Genomic DNA, 25,763 nt, shown 5'->3' with positions numbered 1-25,763 from the left:
GTGGGAGGAGTTGATCACGCAGGGACCAGCAGGGCAGCCTGACCATTTGCCTTCCCTGGTGAAATGTGATCATCCACCCTGGGCTGGGGGAGGGCATGCATGGGATCCCTGCCCCACATTAAACCAGGCATCAGGGCACCTCAGGACTTCCTGTCATGCCTGTGGGGCTCTGCCCTGTCTGGGTGTGGGAGGCCCATGCCTTGGGCAGCAGAGGACTTGCTGTGGAGATGGGAGAGGAGGCGGCCACAGGGAGGCAGCGGGAAGGCAGGCCCAGGCTTGCTATGGCCTCTCCATCACTCCTTGTTCTTTCACCGCTAGCACATGTCTACAGGGCAGCTCCTGCCGGGCCCTGGAGGTGATACAGAGGGCCCAACGTGGACGGTGGCTGCCAACAAGGGCCTGGAGACTTGGGGTTCTTGTCCTGCCTTCTCTCCCACCTTACCTCTGTGAGTGAGCAATGAGGAAGAAGAAGCCGTCTGTGCAGGACGCTTTCTCCACGGACACATATGGAAATGGAGAGAGGGCGAGATGGGAAAGCCATCATGCCTCGGGGCTGTACCAGTAGTTCTGGGGGGCCAGGAGACAGGCAAGGAGATCCTAGAGGATGAGTCAGAGAAAGGCTGGACCAGACCAGGGCAATCGAGGCCTGGGGGGCCAACAGTCTCTGGTAAGGGAGGAGGCAGAGCCCCATGGATGCTGCCGGCCTCTAGAGGCCAGTCACCCCCATGGAGAAGCACAGGAAGGGACACGTGGGATGTCCAATGCTCAGGGGAGCTTTGGCCAGAAAGCCAAGGAAGCTTGAGCCACCTGAAGGGCTGACTTAAGACCTTCCTAATATTGGTTCAGGGTCACTCAGATAATGAAGCCTCTCCCTTGATGAACCCCTGTCCTTTGTCCTCTCCCCCTCTCTCCCCATCCACAGTCACCAGACCTTGTCAAGCCCAACTCCTCAACATCCCAGGAACTCTGACTTGCTGAGCCCGCCAACTGTAACCCTCTGACACAGGCGCTTGTCTAGCAGGTTTCTTGGTCAGCCCTAGCAGAGCATCTAGCATACACAAGGGCCTCAAAAAATGCTTGTTGACTGTCCTCAGTTTGGCTGACTGCTGATTGCCTGGACTACTTCTGTGTGACTTTCCTTCTCTCCAGCAGCCACAGCTTGGGGAAAACTGCACTGAGGTTCTTGGGAAGGGGGTGGGGTGGGGTGGGGAGACCAGGGGAAGGGAGAACACAACTCCCACACTATCCTTACCCCTTTTGTTTTGAACAGGAATCAAAGCTAACCAGGGGCCTTAGAGCAACAGGCCCTTAGTGCCAGGGCCTGACATCCATCCAGGCAGCTGAGCTGAATGCTTTTCCCCTTCAGACCACTCCTCCTTTGCCTCCTGCACCCTTCTCTCTCCCTCTTCATTCCCCCTCTCCTAGTCCCTCTGGCCCTGCCCCAGAGTAGCAAAAACCCAGCCGACAGCTGGACATGTCAGCCCTGCCAGCCTTTCCTGGGGTCAGGTGACCCTCCTCTCCCCAGGCCACTGGCAGCTTGGCCCTCCTGGGCAGACTTCTCCACCCAGGGATCTAGTGCAAAGTGAGTACCCTGAGCTGGGAAGGGCATTTGCCTGATGCCTGCAGACGTGGGCACTGAGAGACAAGATTCCTTTTCACTGGATGCCTCCCTCCCACACACTCCCCACAACCCCTGAAGGAGGCTCTGGTAAGTGCTGCCTGTGAGCAGGGGGCTAGGGATGGTCAAGGACGAAGACCTGGCTGAGTCCTGGATGGTGCCTGAGTGAGGGGACAGAGGGTCTCATGGCCACAGGGCCTGTCCATACCATAGACGTCACATCCAGGGCTGGCTAGGAGCCCACCCTGTGAAGGTGCCAGCATTACCGCGCGCATGTGTGTGTGTGTGTACCCGTGTGTGCACCTGTGTTGTATGGCGGGGGTGGGGGATGGGGTGTTGGAACAGTTCAGCAATATAGAAATTCTGGCTTTGCTCCTCTTCCATCTCTCTCCCCCTTACCCCAGGGCAATTCCAACTCTCCCATTCCTAGGGTGTCTGAGTCCTCTAACTTTGGCCCCCATGCGGAGGCAGGGAGGGCTGGGGGTGAGCTGCGACTGCAGAGGAAGCCAGAAGCGGGTGTGTATGTGTGTTTGTGTGTGTGCGTGTGTAGGTACAGGGGGCTGGAGCCAACAATTCCCACCACATGCTGGGTTAACCCTTAACAAGGGGTGGCCAGGAAAAGCAGGCAGCACTCCCTAGGTCCCAGGAACATCATGTCCCATCCCAGCGGCCCCACCCTTCTGCCTGGGTGGAGCCATGGGGCTGGATGACATCAGCACCTATGCAAGCTGGGGTGGGGGCGGGGGGGTGGCAGAGGGAGGGGGAAGTTTCATGGACCACGGGGGTGAGCAGTGACAGGGTCTTGGGAGAAACACCTCCCCATGGCTCTTCAGGTCCCCCAGTGAACCTGAGGCCTGAACCTAAGCCTGCCCTGTACTTCTCAGGGTCCTTGCAGGCCTTAAAACCACCCACACCAGACCCCTTCCCCAGAGATTCAGATCCCACAGGATGGGACCCAGGCTTCTCTCTCTCGATATATATATATATATATATTTTTTTTTTTTAAATTTATCAATATATAATGTAGTTGATTTTCATGTCCTTTTACCAATTCCTCCTTTCCCTCCTCCTTCTCCCCCCATTAACATCATATCAGGCTTCTATATTTTTAAAAAGCGACTAGCTTATTTTATAATCATTTTATTATGAGAAACTTCAAGCCTACCGGGAAAAATAAAGGGAATGAAATCATGAACACTTGCATATCCTGCACCTGGATTCAAACGTTGTTTGTATTTTGCTGTATTTGCTTTACCAAATATGCTAAGATCAAAGTATTTTGAATTTATGGACATCACAGCATCCCCCCCACCCCCAACACACACAAAGCACCTCAGTAGGTTCTCACATAACAATATCATTATCCCACTAACAAAATGAACAGCCCAAGAACATCAGCATCCAGTCCATGTTCGTATTTCCCCAATCATCCCTAAATGTCTTTGAAAGCTTTGTTAGACCAGGATCCAATCAAGATGCATTTGGAGGACTGGCTGGTTAGCTCAGCTGCATAGAACACAGTGCTGGTAATACCAAGGTCCAGGGCTCCATCCCCATACCAGCCAGCCGCCAAAGAAAAGAAAAAAAGATTAGAGGATGTCTTTGGTCAGTATGTCTCTTAAATCTCTTTCAATCTGGAAAAGTCTCTGACAAACCCCACCCCCACCACCACCTTGATTTTTCCCTGACACACAGACTTGCTAAATTGCAGGGTTAGTTGTCCCAGAGGGAGGTAAGAGCGTGGCTGGGTCAGACAGCTCTCAGATAGGGAAACCAATGCCCAAAGAGGAAGGGACAGGGAAGGGAGGCTGAGGCAGAACCAGGTCTCCTGGTCCCCTCCTGTGCTTTTTCCTGGCATCCCTGCCCCACCTTATAAGGGCCCTAAAAACTCCTTCTCTGCAAAGGGCCTGTGGCACCTGGGGCCCTCCCGATCTCTGCCTCAGTGCATGCTAGAGCCACAGATCAGGCCGAGCCCATCCCATGGCCAGCAGCATCCCCTGCTTTCCCCTGCTCTGAGCAGGGCACTTGAATAAATCCTTCCCAGGCAGAAATCCATATGGTTGCTACATTGTTCACCAGCAGACACAGGGAATAGCAATACTTTATGAGCATCGAGTAGTTCAGGAAAAGAAACCTGCTGTATTGGCTTGGGATGGGAGCAGAAGTTAAGGGGAAGGGAGCCCGGGAAGAACTCTGGGGAGTGGTGGCTGTACCAAGTGCTGCCTCAGACTGGTGACTGGGCTGGGAGACCCAGCTGGCTGCTGAAGAGGGCATGGAGTTAACCTGCCCACCTGGCAGCCAAGGCCTGAGTGGGAGGGACTGATGGAATGGAGATCATTGAGACTGCATTCTGCTCTGCTCAGATGTGGTCTCAAGTGTCGTTTCATGTCCCCCCCCCCCCCCCCATCCCTGGTTAAGCAGGGGAGAGAGGGAAGTGGCAATAGAAAACAGGAACACGGGTTGGAAGAATCCAACCTTGATGATGACTTGCCTGCTAGAGGTAGGAGAACTTCAGCTGCCATCTGGGATTTCTGGGGATAGGCCTGGGCAAACCCAGGATGGCTCCAAGAACACGCTCCCCGGTCGCTGGGCGAGGTGGTGGCTTTAGTTTTCATACAGAGTTAATCCCTCTCTGGGCCTTCCTGGCCTCAATGTGTCTGCTGCTGCCCTCTGCTGGGCAAAAGCATGGCTTGGGTTCTCCCCAAAGAGATTGAGTCCAGAGTTGGCCAACTGAGCTCTGTGGCATGAAGGCTATGACCACACACTCACACACACGCACCAACACATACACGCAAACACACACGCACACACGTTGCACTTGGTATTGTGTTCTGACCTGAACAAGCTGTTCCCTCTTGGAACCATAAATTGCCATGCTAACCACTGGCTTATAGGTCTCTTGCACAACACAGGCAGCTGATCATATTACCCAGAGAAAGGTGGGCCAGTTTGGGGAGGGGTGGCGGAGGTGGGAGATATATAGGTAGGTCTGGGTACGGAGTAATATCCAGGATCCTGGGTGCAGCTTCTAGAGGCAAGGTCAAGAGGAAAAGAGCGTGTTGGAGGGGCCCTGGCAGTCTCTGTCTCCCCCACCACAGCCCTTCTGGAAGCACTCAGCTTCTTGAGTCATCTCTCCCCCATGTTTCTCCCGCCTTGACAGCAAGATCAGAACATTGCTGGTGCTGCTAAGTACATTTGTCAGTGGTGGAAGGGCTTCTAAACTAATAATCGCTGTATTAAAGTCGTATTTGGTCCTCAAGCTGGAGAAACGTTGAGAGATTTTAAATGTTAAGAAAAAAGGAGGAAAAAAATCCCCTCTCAAAGGATAAAATCAACTTAGAAATAAGTTTCTGTGACTGAGGAATATGAAGCATTGCTCTGTGATTCTGGAAATCAAGCCTTCCCCAGGAAAGAGATGCTGTCCAAAGCCACATAATTCAGCCACGGCTGGGAAGGTGATGTGTGAAGTCCCCCACGTTCGGTATTGATCCCAACAAGCTGGGGAGCAACACAGACGCAGGGGACACCATCCTACGGCCCTTGAGTCATTTTTAAAACTCCATCTCCTCCCACCCCACCCTTGAAAAAATAAGCGTGTGCCTTCCCAGCCTGGATGGCCCCTAATGATGCACAACCCTCACCCACAGAAGAAACTCCAAAACTGTCCTGCCCATTACAACCTAAGCGGTTTGGAATGGTTTTCAGGTCCTCTCATCTCTAATAGATTAAAAAATGCTCCCTGGGGCATTGCAAAGACATTGAATGGTGCTTGCACCAAACCTCTGGCTCCAAGAGGCCTGTGAAATGTACATCAGAGCTTCAGAGACGAGAGGGCAAGCCATAAACCATGCTGCTTTTGAACTGTGCCGCCTGCCACATTTTATACTGCAGTCTTCTATCGCTACAAGCTGTTCCTTAATTATCTTTTCCCCAGAACACCCTCCCCCCAGCACCTAAGATTTATCAGGATGTAGTCCTGAAGACTTCCACACCTCGGTGATCCCAGGGGACCCCCTCCCCCTTAGGCTGAGCTGGGGCCCAGGCAAGCATCTCCGCTGGTGAGGCTGGGCTCCCTCTCCAGCCTGGTGCTGCAGCGTCGTGTGGCCCCAGCATCCCAGCTTCTCCCCTCCAGCCACCATTTCCGGCCTTGTCCTTGCCCTCCACTACTGGTCCTCATACACACACTCCCCAAGGCAGGCTCTCCCCAAGCTTCCCAAGGCTGAGCCAACATTTCCACACACTCTGAACCCCTTCCCGGAACCCTCAAACCATCCCCCATCTCAGCAAAGAGAAGCATCTCTTCTACTAACCTTTACAACTAGGACTCATTTTTCAACATAATTTTCTTCCCTACCAGTCCCCATGCGCTACTCATTATACTTTGAGTATCTGTTGATTGAGAAAATAGATGATGAGAAAAACTACTAGGAATTCAATAATGCCTTTAAGTGAATTTCTATTTTGGTAATCACCAAATGTTTACATACATTTGAGAAATTATAGTGCTCCTTGGGTATTACTTTTCTAGTCTGCAGATAACGCTTGTGGAGGTATGGATTGGGCAAGGTCTTGACCAGCCCACAGCTGGGAGCCCCTCACCCGCGGCCCCGTCAATCCGCACTGATGAGACTTCAGTAAACACTGGCCTGGCAGGCGCTGCTCCTGGGTGTGAGCCACTGCTGCCCAGCCAGATACAGCTCCTGAAAGGCCCCATTTCTGACGCTGATCACTGAGGCATATGATGCATGGAGAGGGCCTCAGGACCCTGACCCCAAGAGCCTGACTTAGGTCTCAGGACTCCCAGAGACAGCCAGAGTGGCTTGGCAGCCACTCCCCCTACAAGGGGGACTGCACCGTGCACTGAATGGGCATCGACTTTGGAATGAGACAGACTCGCCATTGCTGAATCCTGCGAATCATGCCTGAATCTGGCAGTCGGTAGCTCTGGACCCTAGGAAAGCTCTTCAACTTTCCTGACCCTCAGTTTCACCATCTGAAAATTATTATCTTGAGAAGCAGAAGTGTGAGAGCAAAGCCAGTGATCCAGTGCTTAATAGGAGTGGCTATTACACAGGACACATCTGTGCGCTGAGCATCTGGGTACGACTCAAGTGAAGTCACCTTCAACCTGAGAGCCCCACACCGGGGGTCCATCTCGGAGCTGGTGAACTAGTCAGGAGGGACTAGGTCGTGCTGCATAACAAACCACCCAGAAATCTTACTGGCTTAATAGAGATTTATTTCTCTGTCATGCTTTATATCCAATACGTAAGGTCACTCGGACCCAGGCTGGCAGAGGCTCTATTTCAACATGTGCTTCCAAAGTCACCATGAGAAAGGGAATGTGGGAGACTGCTCTTAAAGCTTCTACCCAAAAGTGACACATGCCATTCCCAGCTATGTTACAGTGGCCGCAGAAATCACATGGCCACACTTGCCTTGAAAGCTGCAAGCGGACCACATTCTGACAGGGAAACCAGAACATCCACGAACAGCCCTGACAATGCTCACCGTCAACCAGTTTGTTTCCAGATAGAAGAAGCCAGCAGGATTTGATAAGATATAATCCATGATTAATTTTCCCAGTTTGAACCCTGAGAAGTTTGATTTGTGGCTATGTCTGCCATATTGCCTAAAATGGGAGTGGTGAGTTCTAAAAGAGGTGTATCTACTATAGTTTTTAATGAACTCAAAATTTGGCATGTGGGTAGAGGTTATACACACAAAGGTTCTCTGGAAATAAAATGTGCCCACAGGTAGTGACAAGTTATGATGCCCTCATCCACCTCAGCTTGATGGGTGGCATCTGTTGTTGTGCCTGGCAACAGTGAGGTCTTAGGGTCTTAGAATCACTGATATTGTCATCTGTCCTTACTCTGGAAGCCAATATAACTGAGGCCTGCTGTCAGTGATCCTCCTTTCAGTCCAGAGAACATCTAGCAACCCAGCAGCAAGCTGGCTGTCACTCAGGCTCCATGGGGCTGTGTAGCAGGGTTCATCCGGACACAGATAGGCTGGGCCTCATTTAACAACCAGCTCTGTGGCACACCCCATCAACAGAAATTAGCCTTTGAGTCTCTTGGAGTGAGGTCCAGGGTTGTTTCATTCAGGACATGACCCAGTGACAGTGCAGAAAGACCCAGGGACCTGGGCCTCCACTTCCTGGAAGGGGAGGGGGCCTTTAAACTGGGCCCTCTGGCTACGGCAGCTCACCCCTGCACCCTTTATCCTTGCTCCCTCTTAAGCCTCCCCAAGGAGCCCTGGGGAAGGTTGCTGGGCCAGGGGTCTGGGCTGTGGGGCCATGGGAAGAGGCATGGGCTAGAGAGAAGGACATTCGTCTCCCTCTTCAAAGCATTAAGGGAGCAGGTATTCTGCAGGTGTGTCAGAATGGGGCTGGGAGGCCCTGCTTCGAGCAGCCACCTCACCTGCCTTTCCCGCACCCAAGCTGACTCACAGGAACCCACGCAGTGACAAGCCCCAAGTGGCAGGGATGCTTGGAAAGAGGACTCCACAAAGGAGCCCTGTGCGTTTTGTCATCTGAGCATCATGACCAGACTGTGGCAGTAGGTGGTAAAGCCAGACCTAGAGCAGTCACCCAGTTCATCCCAGAGGCCTCAGCAATTGTGGGAGTGCCTGGAATAGACTCTGGGCTCACAACTCCTTGCTCAGTGCTCCTAGGCAACAGCACAGAACCCAGGGGCAATGATCAAAGGCCAAGGCCCATGTCGACGAAAGAAGTGCTGGCATGTGGCAAAAGGAAGGTCTGGGCTGAGAGAGGTCCTGTCAGCTTGAATTATTTATTTGGGACTTGCACAGCAGGACTGGGAAGAACAGAAGCTTTCCCAAGCTCAACCCCACAGAGCTGGAGGCTGCACACAGAGGCAGGAACTGATAGAAAAGCTCAAGCTTCCTTGGGAATCTGAGGTCAGGATCAGTGCCAAGGGCAACCCACAGCCTGCCTCCCCGAGCTGCGGCAAAGCCCACCCTGCCCAGCTCAGGCTGGTGCTCCAGGGCTGAAGCCGTTGCTCCTCCCTCCTTCCTCTGCCCCTTCCCATCAACTTGTGCCAGAACTGCAGACCATATAGTTCAGGAGTGGAAGGATGCTCAGAGGCCACCTAATCTATACCCTAAGATGACCTCAAGAGAAAGGGCCTCAGTTTTCCCAGCTATGAAGTCCAGCTTTTTTAAAAAGCACAGGCTGGCTTCCCAGCAGACACCCAGTCACTGTCAACCTACCCCAATCCAGGGCAGGAGAGTGGGCATTGCTGCGCCGTGGCTGTGCTAAGGCCCAAGGGTCTTCCTAGCTCACTCTGCTCTCTGAGAAGGTTCAGCCAGGGCTCCTGAGAACACCTGACGATGGAGGTGAAGAGAGAATCAGAAGGCTGCAGCAGGAGCCAATTCAGTGCTGGGAATGACAGTGCCTCTCAGGTCTGGCTGAAAGCCCCATAGAAGGTCAACACCAAGCCCCAGCTCTAGGCGGGCTTCCTGCCTCAGCCCTCATGATGGTTTCTGCTGAGGTGGGGGCATAATGCTCCCACCTCCAGCCTACCCACCACCAGGATATGCACTTAATGTCATCAAGCAGGGTGGGAGGACCAGCTAGGGGGGTGGTCCAGGCATGGGCTGTCCCAGCATTGCCAGTGACTAGCAGGTGACTTTGGCCAAATCCTAGCCTACTGGGGCTCAATTTTCTGACTTTTAAAGTAGATAACAACCCTCAGTCTCCCCACATATGGTGAGTGAGTGCACTCTGGGGCTAATGTGGCTTGTTCAAATCCCTGCTCTCCCCATACTAGCTGGGTGCACGTAGGGAAGCTGCATAACCTCTCTGTGCCTCAGTTTTCTCATCTGTAAAATGGGCTGGTAACACTAATTACCTCATAGCGTAGTTGTGAAGCTTAAATGGGTTAATCTGTATGAAGCACTTGGAACATTGCCCAGCATACAGCAAGTGCTACATGTGTTTCCATTTATTTCCTCCCCATGCCACCACTTTGAGGTGACATCCATGTCCTTAGAGCTCCTTGGGAGACAGGGGTGTGGGGAAAGAAGAGGGGAGGTGGACTTCCCAGTGCAGCAGCATGAGGACCCACATGGGACATGCTGGGATGTGTCGGCAGAGCTGGGCTGGTGTCCAGCAATGCCAGGCCTGGTCAGTGCAGCCGAGCCCTGGGGAGACAAGCATGAAGGACGGGAGCCTGGGCTCTTTCCATAGGGGCAGTAGATGCATTTACAGACTAGCTGTCCCTCTGGTTACCAGAAGCACTTCTGCCTGGGACAGGTCAGCTGGCAAAGACCAACACACAGGTGAGCACAGCGAGAGGAGATGTGTCTACCTGCCTTGGTTTTTCTCATCTCTGCCTTCTTGCCTTCTCCAGATTTGCAAGTAGAAATGGGTTTGCCAAGCAACTGTGATATCTTGTCTCATCACCAAAGGGTTATCAAACTGAAGATATCAACTCATCTGTGGGCCGATTTCCATCCGTCTAGATGCCTCCCACCAAGTTCTTTTCTCAGCTCATGGAACAGGCTCCCAAGCAGGGATCATCCCTGCGCTGCCTTAAAGCAGAGCTCACCACCACAGCCCCTCACCACCAGGCCTCAGTCCTCCCCATCCCAGCAACCCCAGTCTCCCTATCACTCAAGCCATGCAGCTAGCCCCACCAGAAGCCTCACTCTGCACCCTGCAGCTGGCCCCCCTGGAAGCCTCACTCTCATCCTGTAGCCAGAACCCAGGAAGCCTCACTAGGCACCCTGCAGCCAGCCCCCAAGAAGACTCACTCTCATCCTGTAGCCAGCTCTGCAGAAGCCTCACTGCATCCTGCAGCTGGCTCCTGGAAGCCTCACTCTGCCTCCTGCAAAGTAGATGCACACACGCCAGGCAGAACCCATACTCCTTCCCTTTCCTAAAGGGGCACTTTCTGGCTGCAGGGCAGTAGCCGATGCAGGAGAGGTCCTGTGCTGGGACTGAACAAGCCAGGCCAAGGCTTTCCATGCCAGTGTGCTGGAGGCCCAGGAGGCTGGCTGGAGCCTCTCTGAGCCAGGGGCCTGAACAAACTGATGGGCACCACTGGGCATGGAGCCAGCCGGCCGTGCCCGTGGCCTGGACTGAAGGTCAATTAGAAGGTTAATCATGCCCATTGCTGCCCAGCCTGGTCTCATCCATGGCCAGGAGTCCAGCAGAGGGAAAGGATATTAATAACTCATTGGTGATGGGCACTGCTGTGGGAACATCCTCAGAAAGGACGAATAGGGCAAGAAGAACCTCCCCTCGCAGTGTCTCCTCGGCACTCTCCTGAGACAAAGTCAGGATGTCTGCAGGGATTACACTTCCAGCCCAGGGTTCCATTGTTTGCCTGAGACCCAGCAAGCTGGCCCTCAGGGAGGGAAAAAGGAGCAGCACAGGAGCACAGGACCAGGCCCCAGAGAGGAGGAGGCCCCAGTGTCACCTCCCGTGCTGCTCCGGTGCTGCTCCGGCCAGCCGTGGCCCTGTGCAAGGCGTTTCAGGCCTCTCTTCCCTCATGTGCACAGTGGTGGTGATCAAGCCTACCTTTCCAGCAAACCAGAGTTGCTGGGGAAATATGACACTGTGGCCATAATACTAGAAATAATAATGATAAATCATATTTATTGAGCACATTGCTCTGAGCACTGGGCTAACCTTTCCACAGGTCTTATCTCAATTCTGTCCCTAACTTCTTGAGGTAGATATCATTATTTCATTCTACAGATGGGGAAACGGAGGCCCAGAGAGACTTAGTAACTTGTCTAAGGTCACACAGCAATTATGTAGTGGAGCCGTGACGCAAATCAATGGTGCAAAGTTATGCTGTACAAAAATAAAGCATTCCTGTACCCCCAATCTCTCACAAGACAGTGAGGGTCCCAACAGCAGGGGCTCCGCTTGCTTTTTGATGGGCCTGGGATCAATGTTCACAAAAGAAGGCAGACAGGCAGGCAACATGACAAGAGAAGTTAAGACACTGTCTCTGCACTCTGGAAGCTTACAGTTGTGCGGGTTGTTTGATTTTTTTTTTTTAATGTTTCATGTTTAAATTTGAAAGGTACAAAACGATATTTAAAGTGTCCCTCTCACCCCTGCTCCATGGAGGCAGCTACTGTATAAGTATACATATAACCATGGTTTCTTATAACTGATTATTCCAGAAGTAGTGGATGTACATTTACAGTCTTGTTTTAGCTACCAGTGAGGAACCTGTTCTGGGTCATGGCTGAACACCGTGCAGGCCCTTCCAAGCACCACCTCTCCCAGCACCCCACTCCCTCATATAACTCCCACCTTCCTCCTCTGCTTCCAGAGAGCCCACAGACAGGAAGACAACTGGGCCATGACAGCAACAAAGGCCAAGAAAGAGAAAGCTGAGGACTGCTGACCACCCAGCGTTCTGTCCAGGAGCTGCTTCTGCTACCTTACACCTTCCTCTCACAGATTTAGCAGGTGACCCACTCCCCGTGTGGCACCATGGTGGTGCAGGACAGCGTGGACACTGGGGATGCCAGGGTGGGTGTGCGGCTGGAGCCCTTCCTGCACCAGGTCGGGGGGCACCTGAGCGTGATGAAGTTTGACGAGCACACTGTGTGCAAGCCCCTCGTCTCCCGGGAGCAGAGGTTCTACGAGTCTCTGCCACTGGCCATGAAGCAGTTCACCCCACAGTATAAAGGTGAGTGTCTGTCTGGCAGCCAGGCTGGCTCATCTGCATGCACCCACCACTTCCTCGTGTGCTACGGGTGGGTCTAAGGGTTGCCATGGAGATGGGCCCTCTCTTCCAGCCAGGCTGGCCCTCTCTGTCCTCATTTCTCTGAACTCTTCAAGCCCCCATGTCTGCAGAATAATGCCATTTGGCTTCCCTACAAATTAGCTCAAGCCACCAGGCTTTAAGAAAGTAAGAATGGTATAAAACAATATCCCAGTCCCACCCAGCCCTGAGGGGGCATGCTGGTCTCTGCCTTGTGAGTGTCATGGGTGGTTGTGTGACTCTGGCTATAGACACAGGAGCCTCAGGCCTGGAACAGGGCATGGAGAAGCTGGGACATGGCTTGTTTAGGAAATCAGAATTCTCGCCCTCATCCAGGAAGGGGCAAAGGCAGGGGAACCATCCAGGTGTGGCTGGAGAAACTTCTGCATGAATGGCATATGTTCTGGATCTGAGCACAAGGTGGGCTCTGGGGAGAGACAGCCAGTGGGGAGGGCTGCTATTTACTGGCCCCCTGCAGCAACCGGGCTCCCTAGGCAGGCTGACTTGTCCACACCCAGCCCTTGGTGAATGAGGCTCAGGGCACAACTGCGCAAGGAGGCTGCCCCAGCAATAGGATGAGTGCTCAGAGAAAAGACCTCCTTTAAAGGATTTTAGATTTCATGTCTGCAAGCTGCTGCCCTCATTGTTGAAGTGTCTGTGGTGAAGGTGATAACATCCAAAGAAGTCAGACAAAAACCCACTTGCATTTCAATGATCAAGACAACTGGGAAGGAAGGGGCCTATCTACACAAGTGTATCTCGAAGTGTGATCTGGAGTCTACCAACTTTGCCAGAATCAGGTGTACACGTGTGCACATGCATGTGTGTGTGTGTACGAAGACTCCCAGGCCCCACTGCAAACTTGTCAATCAGAATCCCTGGGGTCAGGGCCCAGGAATCAGCATTGAGCATGGTGCAGATTGAGAACCACTGGCAGGGAGTGAGCAGGGCTTGAACCCTTGTATTGTCTCCAAGCACTGCTTCACACCTGCCTGCAGGACCTCCTGAGAGTCCGAGACAACACCAACCAGAGTCCCACGCTGAGAGTCATGCAGGGTGTGGGCTTTCGTCTTCCAGGGCCGCAAGCCAGTGTTGCTTGGCTGGTTGTGGGTCACTGCCCATCTTATCAGATCACCCACTGGAATTAATGTCTGTCCATTCGCAATTGAGCTCAACCCAGCAAAGAGGTGGCAGCACCTTGTATGGGGCAGCCTCCTGCCAGCAGAATTTCACGCTTGCTCAACACAGCTCTGGAGCTGGGATGGACTGTCAGGGCAGCTGCGGGCAAAGAAGGAGGGGGAAGAGGCTGGTCTGGTCTTCAGGAAACCTATCCGGGCCCCCTCCCCTACTCCCTGTCTGCACATGGTCAGGCCTCCGGTGGGGGTAGGAGGCACCACTTTCAGGTGCTCTTGGGTACTGGTCTACTGTCTGGACCTCTACTCTGCCCTGCTTCCCCTTTCAGGGTGGGCCCATCCTGGTGTCACCTCCCCTTGGGGCTCTGCTAACTCAATACATTAATTCGAGCCAAGATGTCATAAATAAATGTATCAATGGCCACAGGGGATGCTTCAGCGTCTGCCTTCTGGTCTTCACACAGGAGATGGTGTTTCTATACAAGTTCTGACAGGACCTGGGTCAGGGAACCTCATGACACTGCTGGGATGGGACCACATAACTGACCACCTACCCTGCCTGTTGGTGAGGGGCAGGCCGAGCCTGTGGGCTGGGGTGACACCCAAGCATGAGGTTCGGATGAAGCAGAAATGCTGATTCACTCAATGACCAGAACACAATTCATGCAGGGCCACTGTCCAAGTACCAACTAAAAAAAATACACACATTTAAGGAGACATGAGAAAATGCCTAGAACCAGGACTCTCACCTTCTCAAACACCTGGGGTGGTGGAGGAGGACAGGTGGCTAAGGTCAGGTTGTAGATGGGAAGGGTCCCTGAAGGGGCTCTCAAGCTGTGCAGGCTACTGTTTTGCCCGATAAGAAAAGTAGTATCAGCTAACCCTTGGTGTCTACGCTGATCTCCATGTCCTAATTCACATAATCCTCACAACCCTCTGAGGTAGGTTCCTTTATTATCTCCCTGTCATAGATGAGAAAACTGAGGCATAGAGAGTGAGAGGCAGAGCCAGGATTCGAAGCCCCAAGGTCTGGCTCCCGAGTGCGGGCTCTTGGCCACACAGGCCCACTCCTCCCAGCTACACTGTTACTGAAGGAGGGACTTGGGGTGTCAGTGCTCGGGGGTCAGAGCCCAAGGAGGGAGGGGGCAAGACTTACCTAGGATCACTCAGCTAGTGACCTCAGGTAGGGGGGACTTGAATGTCCACAAGGCTGCCACAAGGGTCTCCCTTTTTCTCTCTCATAGAAACAGCCCCCCAGAGAGGGGCCATTTTTAAAGTGGCCACCGCAAGCCACAGAGCACACCTTTCCCTTCTGGCTGCCCTGTACCACAATGGCAGCAGGGACATCATTCCAAAGGGCAGCCTCCTTGTGCCAGAAGCTGGCCCTGGACCTACCAGGCTCCCCAGGCAGGACAGCATCCAGGGGCCGCATCCCTCTGCCTCCCAGTCTGCCTGTCAGCTTTGGGCAAATGAGGACATGCTCAATTGGTTAATGGTTGAGCCAGATTTCATGTTACAGACAGTGGCGAGTAAATGCTCTCATAAGCTTAAAAATAAATACATGACAGAATATTCACTGAGGCTCAGGAAGTGGCTCGGCCAAACCAAAATTACTGAGATGCTCTGGGCATGCCAGCCGTGGTAGTAAGCACTCCTGTGGCCCGGCTGTCATGCTCTCAGGCCAAGTGCATGGGGAGGGCTGGTGAGCAGGCAGATGGGCCCTGGCAGGGGCTCCTGGTCAGCAGAGCCCTGGGAACCTGTGGGCCTGTGCAGCCTAACCCCCACAGACGCACAAGACAAGCTGGAGGCCAGGCTGGAACTGACGTGTCTCTTGATTAAAAGAACAAGTCAGTCTGGACTGGACGTGTTGCTGACATGCTGCTCTGCCAAGGACAGGCAACATGGGACTGTTCACAAGGGAGCTATCTGCTGTGGGTGAGCTCCAGGGGTCCCTGGCTTCAGAGGAAAGAGCTGAGCTGAGCCCCAGAGGGGTGTGTGAGAGAGAGAGAGACAGGGAGAGACAGATAAGAGACAGATAGACACCACGATCAGAGACACACGGAAAGATGGAGAGAGAGGCAGGGACTCAGAGTCTGACTGTGTAGCTCTGACAATATGAGAAATGGAAATGACTGGGATTTTATTGGTTTTGGGTTATTTGCACCTCTGCTCTCCTCCATTTACTCAGACACTCAGAACTGATGAGATCAGACAAGAGCTGGAGCCTAGAGAAGTGGGAGAAGGTCACATTTCCTTTCCCTCTAGGGAGGCCTTCTGGGCCCAGAGCTCCCCAAGACAGATTTCTGGCAGGCCTGTCACCATAGCCCCACAACTAGAAAAGGCTAGGAGGCCTTCGGATGTAGCTTGAACTTTACAAGACCCAGAAGGGTCCTGCCATTGGCCGGCACACCTTCCCAGGCTCCCCAAGGGTGAGTGCAGAGCCCAGGCAGCTCTCCCCGCTTCTCACACATGGAGAGCTAGGCTCTGGGGCCTAGTGCTGGTTTCCAGAAGGTCAGTTCCCTCCTAGAACAAGCACGGCAACCCTCCTTCCCAAAGGACCCTGGGCTGGAAATGCAAACACCATGTCCTTGCACTTCTTGGTACTTCGGCCCCCTGAGCTGATGACCCTCTCCTGAGGTGGTGGAGTCACAGCTTCTTTATTCTCCCCCACAAAATAGAATGACCAGGACAAATGTGGTGGGGGCACAGCAGGAGTATTCCTCACGCACACAGGAGGAATAAAACATAGCATGACAACACCGAACCCTCCCAATAGAGTTCTTGGCTCTGTGCAACAGCCTGTCTCTCTTCCATAGTCTCGACTGGTGTGGCCCTCTTGGAGATCCAGCCCATACCAACTGTGCAACCTGGGGCAGGTTATCAATGTCTCTGAGCCTTAGTGTCCATCATCAACGGCCCTATAGGCCTGCTGTAACTCAGAGGTAACAAATGAAAAGCAGCACAGTGCCATGCACAGCAGGCGGGAAAGACAGGGCGGTCATGGTTACTTTGTAATTATGTCCCCCACCTGTGCCAGCTCCTTGCCCTCATGAGCAGAACAGTGATGGTGAGCTTGGCCTAGGGATAAATGCTGGTGTCTGGTCAACTGCAGAACACCAGGCTCAGTACAGTATTATCATTACTATCATGATTACTTCACAGGACACAGGAGCCCAGACTGGCACAGTTTTTTTAGGAGCTGGAGAGGACTGAATATGACTCTCCAGCTGCAAAATGAGAGCACAGGGAATCTGAGATGGTGGGACTGGCCCAGGGAGACTGCTGAGCTAGGTACAGATGGCCCTGGAGAGTGGTTGCTGAAGTACAGAGCAGCCCTGAAAATTCGTGTCTGCACCGGCAGCCCAAGAAGGCCAGGCAGGACACAGCAGGAAATCAGCTGCCCTTACTGCTTGCTCAGCAGAAACTGCCACTTACTCCCAGAAGGTGACCAACTGGCTGGTGGAAGAAAAAAATGCCTCGGAGGACATACAAACATGCAGCCCACCCTCTTAGTCAGGGTCCTAGCAGAAAACAAATGGTACATTCAAAGGGTTTTAAATAAAGATCATTATAAAAAGGGACTATTTGCAGAAGTGCATGCAGGATTCAGGGAACAAAAAGGGGTGGGGAGGCACCCAGCGGCTAGCCACACTGGAAAGCTGTAACCAGCCCAGGCCTGAAGGCCACAGTGAGGGAACGGTGTCACCGAGCAAGAGTGGGGGCCGTGGAGACGCACAGCAGGGCACAAACATGAAGCCAGGAGGGAGCAGCAGAATAAATACCCAACCCGCCCTCCTCTACCCACCCACCACTGGCCAAACCCACGGGGAAACTGGAGGGCACTCCCTAGGGTCAGCCCATCAAGCACAAAGCAGGGCAAAGAGGGGTAGATAGTGGAGGCAGCCATGGGGTACCCCCTGGAGGCCAAGCACCAAGGAGGGAGGCCTGGGCTTTGCCACCAGAACAGGGAACCTAAAGGGTGACCACAGAGCCATCAACGTGCCTGCCACAGCTAACTACCCGGCCTGGCCAATATCTTGGGGGAGAAAACCAATGAGCACGATTGTTAAGTGGGTTTCCAGGTACTCTTCATTTTCACAACCAGCAGTTTTGGTGCCTTGATTGCAAACATGGATGGTAGGGAGGTACCATAAGTTGGGGAAATCTCACAAGTCTCTTATTTCATCAAAGACCCATGTTCCACCAATAGTCTTCATGTGCCAATGCATCTAACCACAGGAAATAGTGAGCCTCGGAGTGAAAGGCAGGGAGATGGGGAGGGTAGATGAAGGGGTGACAGAGAGGCCTGAGCCCGAGGAGGCTTCTTGGAAGAAGCTGGCCAGATAAAGACAAACAGAGGAGAAAGGAGGGTGAGGAGGCAAAGGAGAAGGGGCAGGAACGGGATAGGCCCCGACTACCCTGAGCTCACTCTGAGGTGGGGAGGCCCTGTGCAAAGGATCAGCTCTGACCCCCACCTCCACCCCAGGCTAGGCACAGTTGGGTTGGCTGTGGCATGACTGGGAAAGTATGAGTGGTCAGAACGCGAGAACAAAATGTACAGGGCTGGCTTTGTTTGACGCATGGAGGGGCAGAGAAGTGGACAAGCAGAGGATGTGCCAAGATCAGCTGAAAGCTATTTCTGCAGTCTCCACGGCTCTGGGCTCACTCTGGAACAAGATCAGGTTCAGGCTAAACCAGGCCAGTCCCCACAGCTCTTCCTTGAGAGAAGCCTTGGGGAAGGGGGGCAGTTGACCAGTGCCATTAAACTACAATTCTAAATGCTGTCACCCACTGCAGCACATCAACGTAGAGGTGCATTCCATCTGGTTTCTCTTCCCCTTCCTCTCCTCGTATGTTCTGCAGGCACCATCACAGTGCACCTCTGGAAAGACAGCATGGGCCAACTCAGCCTGGTCACCAGCCCACTGAAAGAGAGGCAGGAGCCCTTCAAGATCTCCACGGAGTCAACAGCAGTGGCAATTTGGCAGACGCTCCAGCAGACCCCCAGTGGTAGTGGTGACACCCACCTACTCGACCATCAGCAGCATGCCCAGCTGGCACACTCACTCAAGGAGAGGTGAGAGCCACTACACAGGATGACAGACACTTGGGCAGCTGGCCCTCGCAGGGACCAGCACCACTCCTAACAGTGCCCAAGCCCAGCAGCTCCCCATTAGGGCTGGCGCCAAAAGAATGAGAAATTCAGATGAAGGTTCTGTCTAGAATAATCAATGTGACCAAAGAAAGGAATGGATTTTCTTTTATGCCATTTCTAGAGGGAGGATTATGATGTATTTCATCTCAAAAGTTGATGCATAGGCAGAGTTCCACACAGAGTAGTATTCGGTACATATTTGCTTAATTAAATACCTGTTTCACTGAGACCATGAAGTGTCTCTGGAGGGGGAAATGTGCAGAACAGAAACCCTAGAATAGTTTATATAAAGGCAAAGTGTGGTCAATTGCTTTCAGAAATCATCACTTTCCTTAGCAGTCAGGACGGGACAAGGAGAGAAGTTGGCATGCACTCAGAGGGTCCCTGGAAAGGACACTCGGGCACCCAAGGCCTTGGAGAGGTCTCCAAAGCCTCTGAGAATATTAGCTGACCTTTCCCAGATGAAAAGGATCCCTGGGGATTTTTAAAACATTTATGGGAAACAAAAGGGAGCTAATACAAAGAAAATACTTCCCTTCCTTAAGAAGCACTAGGAATCTCATTAAGCCTCTTGGCTCGGTGTCAGGAAGCGTGCACATTATCTCCATTTCACAGATGGGGATGCCAAGATGCTGCAAAGGCAGGCCAAGGCTCTAGACTCCCACAGCCCTAACCCTCACCCCATGCCCTGTGGCACTGAGGTCTCAAGGAGATAGCGACATGCCAGAGTATCAGAGTCTAAACCCACAGCCTTGCAATCCCAGGTGTGGTTGCTGTCTGCATAAGGTGTCACCTCAGTAGTAAGATCATTAATAATTCAGATCACTTACAAGTGAATTTAAATCACCTCAGTTCTCTGAGGGGTGACACACTGTAATGAGTAATTCTGGAGGTTGCAGAAACCCCCTGCATGGCGTTGGGCAGGCAGGGCACTCTAGGCCCAGTGGCGTGCTTCGGCAGCCTGGAGAAAGCCATCCTGGAGAGCATCCAGGAACAGCCCTTGTCAGAGCTTGTCCCAGAGAGCCCAGGCAGTCATAGGCACAGGTGCCTCCCAGACCTCTGGCCCATGCTGCCCTGACCACCCTGTGCTCCCCTCACCCACAGCCCAGCCAAGGCACTCCTGAGGTCCAAGCTCAATCTAAATGCACAAGTGTCCTCACTGGTTGAAGATGCTAATGGGAACCAGGTCGAGAGGAAGAGCTTTAATCCATGGGGCCTGAACTGCCACCAGGCACACCTGACCCGCCTGTGCTCCGAGTACCCGGAGAACAAGCGGCACCGTATCCTTGTCCTCCCTCCCCACCACTCCAGGTCCCCAGGGCAGGAAGGTGTGCGCAGCAGGGGGCAGGGGGGACAGAGAGAAAGAGACGGAGAACCATATGGGGCAGGGGCAGGAGGAGAAACACACACACACACACACACACACACACACACACCAAAGGAGGGTTGTACAGGGAGAGATAGATCAGAGGGATAATTTGAAGGCACAAGCCCTCAAACCTGGGACCTAGAAAAAAAATCAAGTCCCTCCAAAAGGAAAGTCAGAGAGCATGAGGAAGTCAGGCTGGGAAATTGAGCTAAACACAGTGTGCCTGGGGGGCCACTGGCCGCGTCTTTGCCACCTGGCAGTAAGGATGGGATGGCGTGGGGGCTTCTTTGGGCAAACAGAAATGATGAATTCCACACTGGGTCCCCTGCACCAACCTCCATTCTGTCCCCCCTAAATTCTCCGCACAGCCATCTTCCCATAGGTCCATGGGTGAGAAGGGAGTGGGGTTCCTTCATCAGGAAAGTGCCCACAGGGTGGACTCTGAGAGGAGGTAGACGCCCCCGCCCACAGGCTACCACATTCTCTGTGAGCAAACTTTGGTTTGAAATGCCCCTTCATCACTGCTGTGCTCCTTCCTGCAAACGGGCGGCTGGTTCCACAGTATTTACTAAGACACATCTGCAACCCTAATCCCTAAGAAGCTTTTGCAGGATAATTACTCCACTGAAATTAATATTCCTGCAACTCATCTCCAAAGCTAACATCAACCCACTTCTCCCAAAAGGTATTGGCCCATTCAGTGACTGGAGGTTTTAGCCTTATGATTTTCTGCCTTAAAATGTAAATTAGGCATGGTCTGCCAGGGATTTCACACCTGCGTTTAAGTTTCCGCCTCAGAGCAAAACGGAGAAGGGAAAAAAGCTTACTCCAGCCACATACTCATAAACTCCTCCCAAATAAATGGGCTTATTAAAGCACCCTGCAACGCTAATACCTTGAATCCTTAATAGCAAGGATGGGTTGTCCATAAGGAAGGAAATGGGAGTGAGGGAACTTCCAAGCAGCTTCCAGGCATGCTGACTGCAGCTGATGGGACAGCAGCCCCAGTGTCCTTGGAGCCTTCCTTAACTTAGTGTGACTAGGGTTTTTGTTGCTGGAAAATGTAGTGTCACAGTACACGCATCCCTGCATCTTGGACCTGAAGATGGGGACCCGGCAGCACGGGGACGATGCGTCCGAGGACAAGAAGGCCCGTCACATGCGGAAGTGTGCGCAGAGCACCTCAGCCCCCCTGGGTGTGCGCATCTGCGGCATGCAGGTAGGTCACAGAGGGCCCGCCTGGGGGGGTGGGGACCCTGGAGTGTCCACTGCGGGACAAGGGTGCCTCCCATCCAGACACCACTAGCCCCTGCAGAGCCCTTCACTTTGGGGGAGCCACAGAGGACAAGGCCGAGAACCACTCCTTCCACAAGGAAATGCATGTCCTGGCCTGTGCCTAGCTCGGTTTTTGAAGAGCACCCTTCAGGATAGCAGTGTCAAAACCCCACCATTTTGAACATGGTCTCACAGTCTCTGGCAGCTGAAACTTTCCACAGTGGCCGCGTGGGTCCTGTCCATGCTGTGAGCAGAGCTTTGATGACAGCGTGTGAGCGGGGGCTGGGGAAAGAACTGAGAGGAAGAGCTTCTTGGTGCTGCACTCGGGGCTCCTGATTCCTCGTTCTCCTGAATTATGAAGCTGAACTCTGTCCTCAGATGCTGCATGGCAGTCTGCTCTTTGAGTTCTTATTAGCCATTTCCTTTGCTTAATCCACATTTTCTGCCTTTTATTTTTTTAAAGATCCCAATTGGCTTTATTGCAATTCTAGAATCGGGCAACATGTTATTCCATAAAATAGAATAAGTGTTCCCTCTGCCTTTTTTTTTTTTTTGCTACCTGTTCCAGTTAACAAGGCAGGAAGGTCATAACCTGCTCACTCCAGGCAAAGGAATGGTTAATTTTTGTACTGCCCAGACTCTACGCTTTATTTTTGCTGCTCTTATGTGGCTTACAGCAAGGGCTGCAGGAAAACAGGAGGAAATAAACTTTCTCCACTCGTTCACTCTTAGTCTGTCTACTCAAAGCAAAACGAAACACCAATTTGACGGTAAACATTATAGCTTTCCTTAATTGAAAATGCCACCATTTGAAGCTGGAAGTTGAGTCTATAAATTTGTTGCACAGAGGTCCCTTGGAAGACTTGGAATACAGTTCTCAAGAGAATGGAGTGTGGTGATTTGTGGTGTAAATGGAATCTCTCTCTGGATCTCAAATCTTCTGAAATTGATGTGATTTATTTAGAAAGTGATGCCTGTCATGTAGTATGATGGATAATTCAACAGCCGAACTCCAGTCCTCCAAAGGCAACACCAAGTCTATCATATCTTTCTGATTTTTTATCGTTGGTTTTCTGTAAACATATCATGTAATCTGAAGGCAGGAAAGACCTGGGAAACTGTCTTGGCCTGGTACAGGCAGCCTTTCCCAGGTGTGCCAAGCAGAGGTGTGCCAAGTCCCCCTCTGGCCTTGGTTAAGCCTCTGCTGCTGCCTGTGCCATCTGAAGGAAATGGGGGCAGCTGCCACTGTCCCCTCACCAGCATTTCTTCCATCTGCTCCCTTCTGGTGGCCAAGACATGACAGGGGAAACGAGGAGACATGGTGCCAAGGAGGGGAGTCACCAACCCCAAAGAGCTATGAACATCCTTCCTCTACCCAGGCTCCCCTCAGCTGCATGGGCTGCCTAAAAACTCTGTCCACACCTAACCAAGCCCATCATTATATCTTTAAACAATTCATCTCACTCCACCTTAAGAGCTATTACTATTTCTTTAGAATCTGCAGAGAAAGGGCTTTATAAACTTTGTTAGGGAAAATTTAATCTAGTTGGCTTTCCAAGGCCATTGGCTGTGATTTCAGATTCCTACTAAAGTTTTCTAGCTTGGGTTTGCTGATATTTGAATTGAAGAGGGCCAGAAGCCAGGGCTTAAATCATGATTTGGAGGTTGACATTGGAAATTCACAAGAAAGGAGATCCAAATGTTTTCCTCGTGGGTGGAGGGTCACCTCTGTAGGGTGAAGGATCATTACACCTTGGGTTACTATTAAAGACTTGCACAGAAAGTATTTTAAAATGTAAAAGCTACACTGGTGCTTGAAGGGAGATCATCCTCTGCTCATTCCAGCCACTCCCGCCCTGTATCTCTTGGAAATCTGTTCCTATATTATGTTAGCTTGTGACGCTGCAAACATGGCAGATGCAATTTTTCTTAAGTTTGCAATTCTTCATATTTTCTTTTTCTTCTTTTTAATGTAAGGTTTACCAAACAGATAAGAAGCATTTTCTGTGCAAAGACAAGTACTATGGAAGAAAACTCTCAGTGGAGGGGTTCAAACAAGCCCTCTACCAGTTCCTGCATGACGGAACCCGCCTCCGGAGGGAGCTCCTGGAGCCAATCCTGCATCAGCTGCGGGCCCTCCTCTCGGTCATTAGGAGTCAGAGTTCATACCGGTTCTACTCCAGCTCTCTCCTCATCACCTATGATGGGCAGGAGCTGCTGGAAAGAACCCCAGGCAGCCTGCATCCTCAGGAGGCTTCGCAGATGGCCCCTGGCAGCTATCCCGGGGATCTCACCAAAGTTGGTGTCCGGATGATTGACTTTGCTCACACAACATACAAGGGCTCCTGGAATGAGCACATTACCTATGACGGACCAGATCCTGGCTACATTTTTGGCCTGGAAAACCTCATTGGGATCCTGCAGAATATCCAAGAGGGGGAATGAAACTTCTCAGGCCTATATGAAGTCCTCTGGGCTACAGACCTCAGAAACGGACCTACTGGTAGCTAGAGTAGTCTTGACACCCCTTAGATGTCTTCGTAAAAATCATACTGACCTTCAAAAGCCATCTCTGTGCAAGACAGACTACATTAACAGCTGCTAAAGAAATCAGCTCTGGAGGTAATTCCACGTACTGTGGCATCTTGCTCTAATGCTGGTCATTGTAGAATGGATGGTCACTATAAAGTGGCACTACTTTGGAGTATGTTGGAGGGTGCAGCATGAGTTAGCGGCCAGCATTCCAATGAGATTCTGGACTACTTAACTCTAAAAATGCCTTTCTGTTGTTATGCTGCAGTCCTCACAAGCTGTGAGGCACAAAACCTTACTTGAAGAAGCCTTCAAGCAGAATGAGCTGAGGAGTTCACGGTTTGTCTCCTCGTGCAGGCTGCCCACTCCAAGGGCAGACAGAGCTAACAAATGTCTCTTGCCTTCCTGAAAGGGGTTTCAGGTGGGACAGGATGAAGTGGAACAGATCTGCCAGCTCACAAGCTCTGTCCCGGGTTCAAAGTGAACAAGGACAAGCCCAGACACAAGCACTGGTAAAGCAAGACGCCAGGCGCTCCATTTTTGCCTGTGGAGAAGAGGGTCGCTCTACAGATTTCTGAGTGCCTATTAGAAGTAATGATCCTGCCACATTCTGACCATAAGACTCAGCTTCCAAAGGGGGCGGACAGCACATGAGGAGCCGCCACTAATGTTAAACTGTACTCTCTGCTTCCTATTTATTTATTTTGGGTGTGGGTTAGGGGAGTCAGAAGAAAAGAACCTGGAGGACCGAGGAAACCAGGGACAACGTTTACAAGACTGGTGGACAAGTGTAGATACGGAACAAGAGCAAACAGTTCTAATTAATTCTTTCTTCTGCAGTACAGAAAATTATTACAATGCTCTGAGTCAAGCACTGAGATACGTTACCCAATTAGGGAAATAAATTTGTTAATAAAATTGCTGAGGTCATCAGTGATTATTTAGTGAACCTTATTATCCTTTCCGCTTATTTATTCTGATCCTCACACTGTATGGTAGTTCCAGTTTATGAGTGACTAGAGTATACAGGAAGAACAGTTCACCAATTTCCTGTAATCCTTCAGGGAACTCGGATGGAAATGGTGGCTAATAAAATATTTGCATGTATCTGCAAGGCAGGCACCAGACGTGAGAAGTAAGTGATCCTTTCATTTGAACTTTATACGTTGCAAAATTAAGTGCATTGGATTCTCATGGATAATTACCACCAACTTTCCAAAATCCATACTAATAGAATCAAAGAGTGGCCTGGATAATTTAAAACTTTAGTTTAATTTTGAAATATACTATATGGATTTCAAAGAAGGTTAATTTCCCAAATTGTTTGGCTGAGGTAATGATGTAATTAATTTGCATGCTCTGTGCCCATGCCATCAAAGAAGGCTGGGTGGTAATAAGGAGTCAGCCTAAAACTAAGTATTTGCTAATGACAAGATGGAGCCCTAAAGACGCTTTGTCCAGGTCACTTCCTTGCTTGAGGATCTGGTACCACATCCACCAAGTCCAAAGCTCACAGGCTTACCTTCTCATTCCTCCACCCATTCTCAGCTCTGAATGTTGTGGGACTTGTCTGGGGATGGGACAGAGATGATTGATAAGCTGGAATCTAGTCTTTTGGGGCTGGCCAACCCACGTCCCTAACTGTGCCACAACTGCTCTCTGTGGGCTGCGTCCTAATTCCTGCCTATGTGATGGCCCCTCTATCAGCTACTCGTTTACCCCATGGTGCCCATCACGTACAAGGCCTTTTTCCTCCTCTCCAAACCATTCGAGGCCCAGCCCAAGTTCCCATCTCCTCCCGAAGATGACCCTGACAAAAGTCCAGTTTGTTATAAGAAAGGGACAAAGTTGGCCACTGATCTTAGACCATTCTTACTGGACTACTAAACTCAGAAGGGTTGCAGTGATTTGAAAACTTACGCAT

The 25,763-nt window shown here is 51.7% G+C and overlaps 1 protein-coding gene across 2 annotated transcripts; it reads left to right on the top strand.

Moving 5' to 3' along the window:
• Positions 1-1,468: 1,468 nt before the first annotated feature.
• On the top strand, positions 1,469-24,757 carry IP6K3 (inositol hexakisphosphate kinase 3). 2 transcript variants are annotated; one of them, XM_063098004.1, is made up of 6 exons: positions 1,469-1,582; positions 11,938-12,300; positions 18,372-18,585; positions 19,768-19,943; positions 21,076-21,251; positions 23,285-24,757. In XM_063098004.1, exons 2-6 carry the CDS (start codon positions 12,102-12,104, stop codon positions 23,750-23,752), a joined length of 1,233 nt encoding a protein of 410 aa, XP_062954074.1. In that variant the 5' UTR covers positions 1,469-1,582; positions 11,938-12,101; the 3' UTR covers positions 23,753-24,757. The 2 variants fall into 2 exon arrangements, with proteins under 2 accessions (XP_062954074.1, XP_062954073.1); XM_063098003.1 differs by having other exon boundaries at positions 1,469-1,708.
• The last annotated feature ends 1,006 nt before the right edge of the window (positions 24,758-25,763 follow it).

The sequence above is a fragment of the Cynocephalus volans genome, chromosome 5 (assembly GCF_027409185.1).
Source record: "Cynocephalus volans isolate mCynVol1 chromosome 5, mCynVol1.pri, whole genome shotgun sequence".
Lineage (NCBI taxonomy): Eukaryota > Metazoa > Chordata > Mammalia > Dermoptera > Cynocephalidae > Cynocephalus > Cynocephalus volans.
Note: the sequence above shows the minus strand (reverse complement) of the source record. Positions and strands in the feature narration are given on the sequence as shown.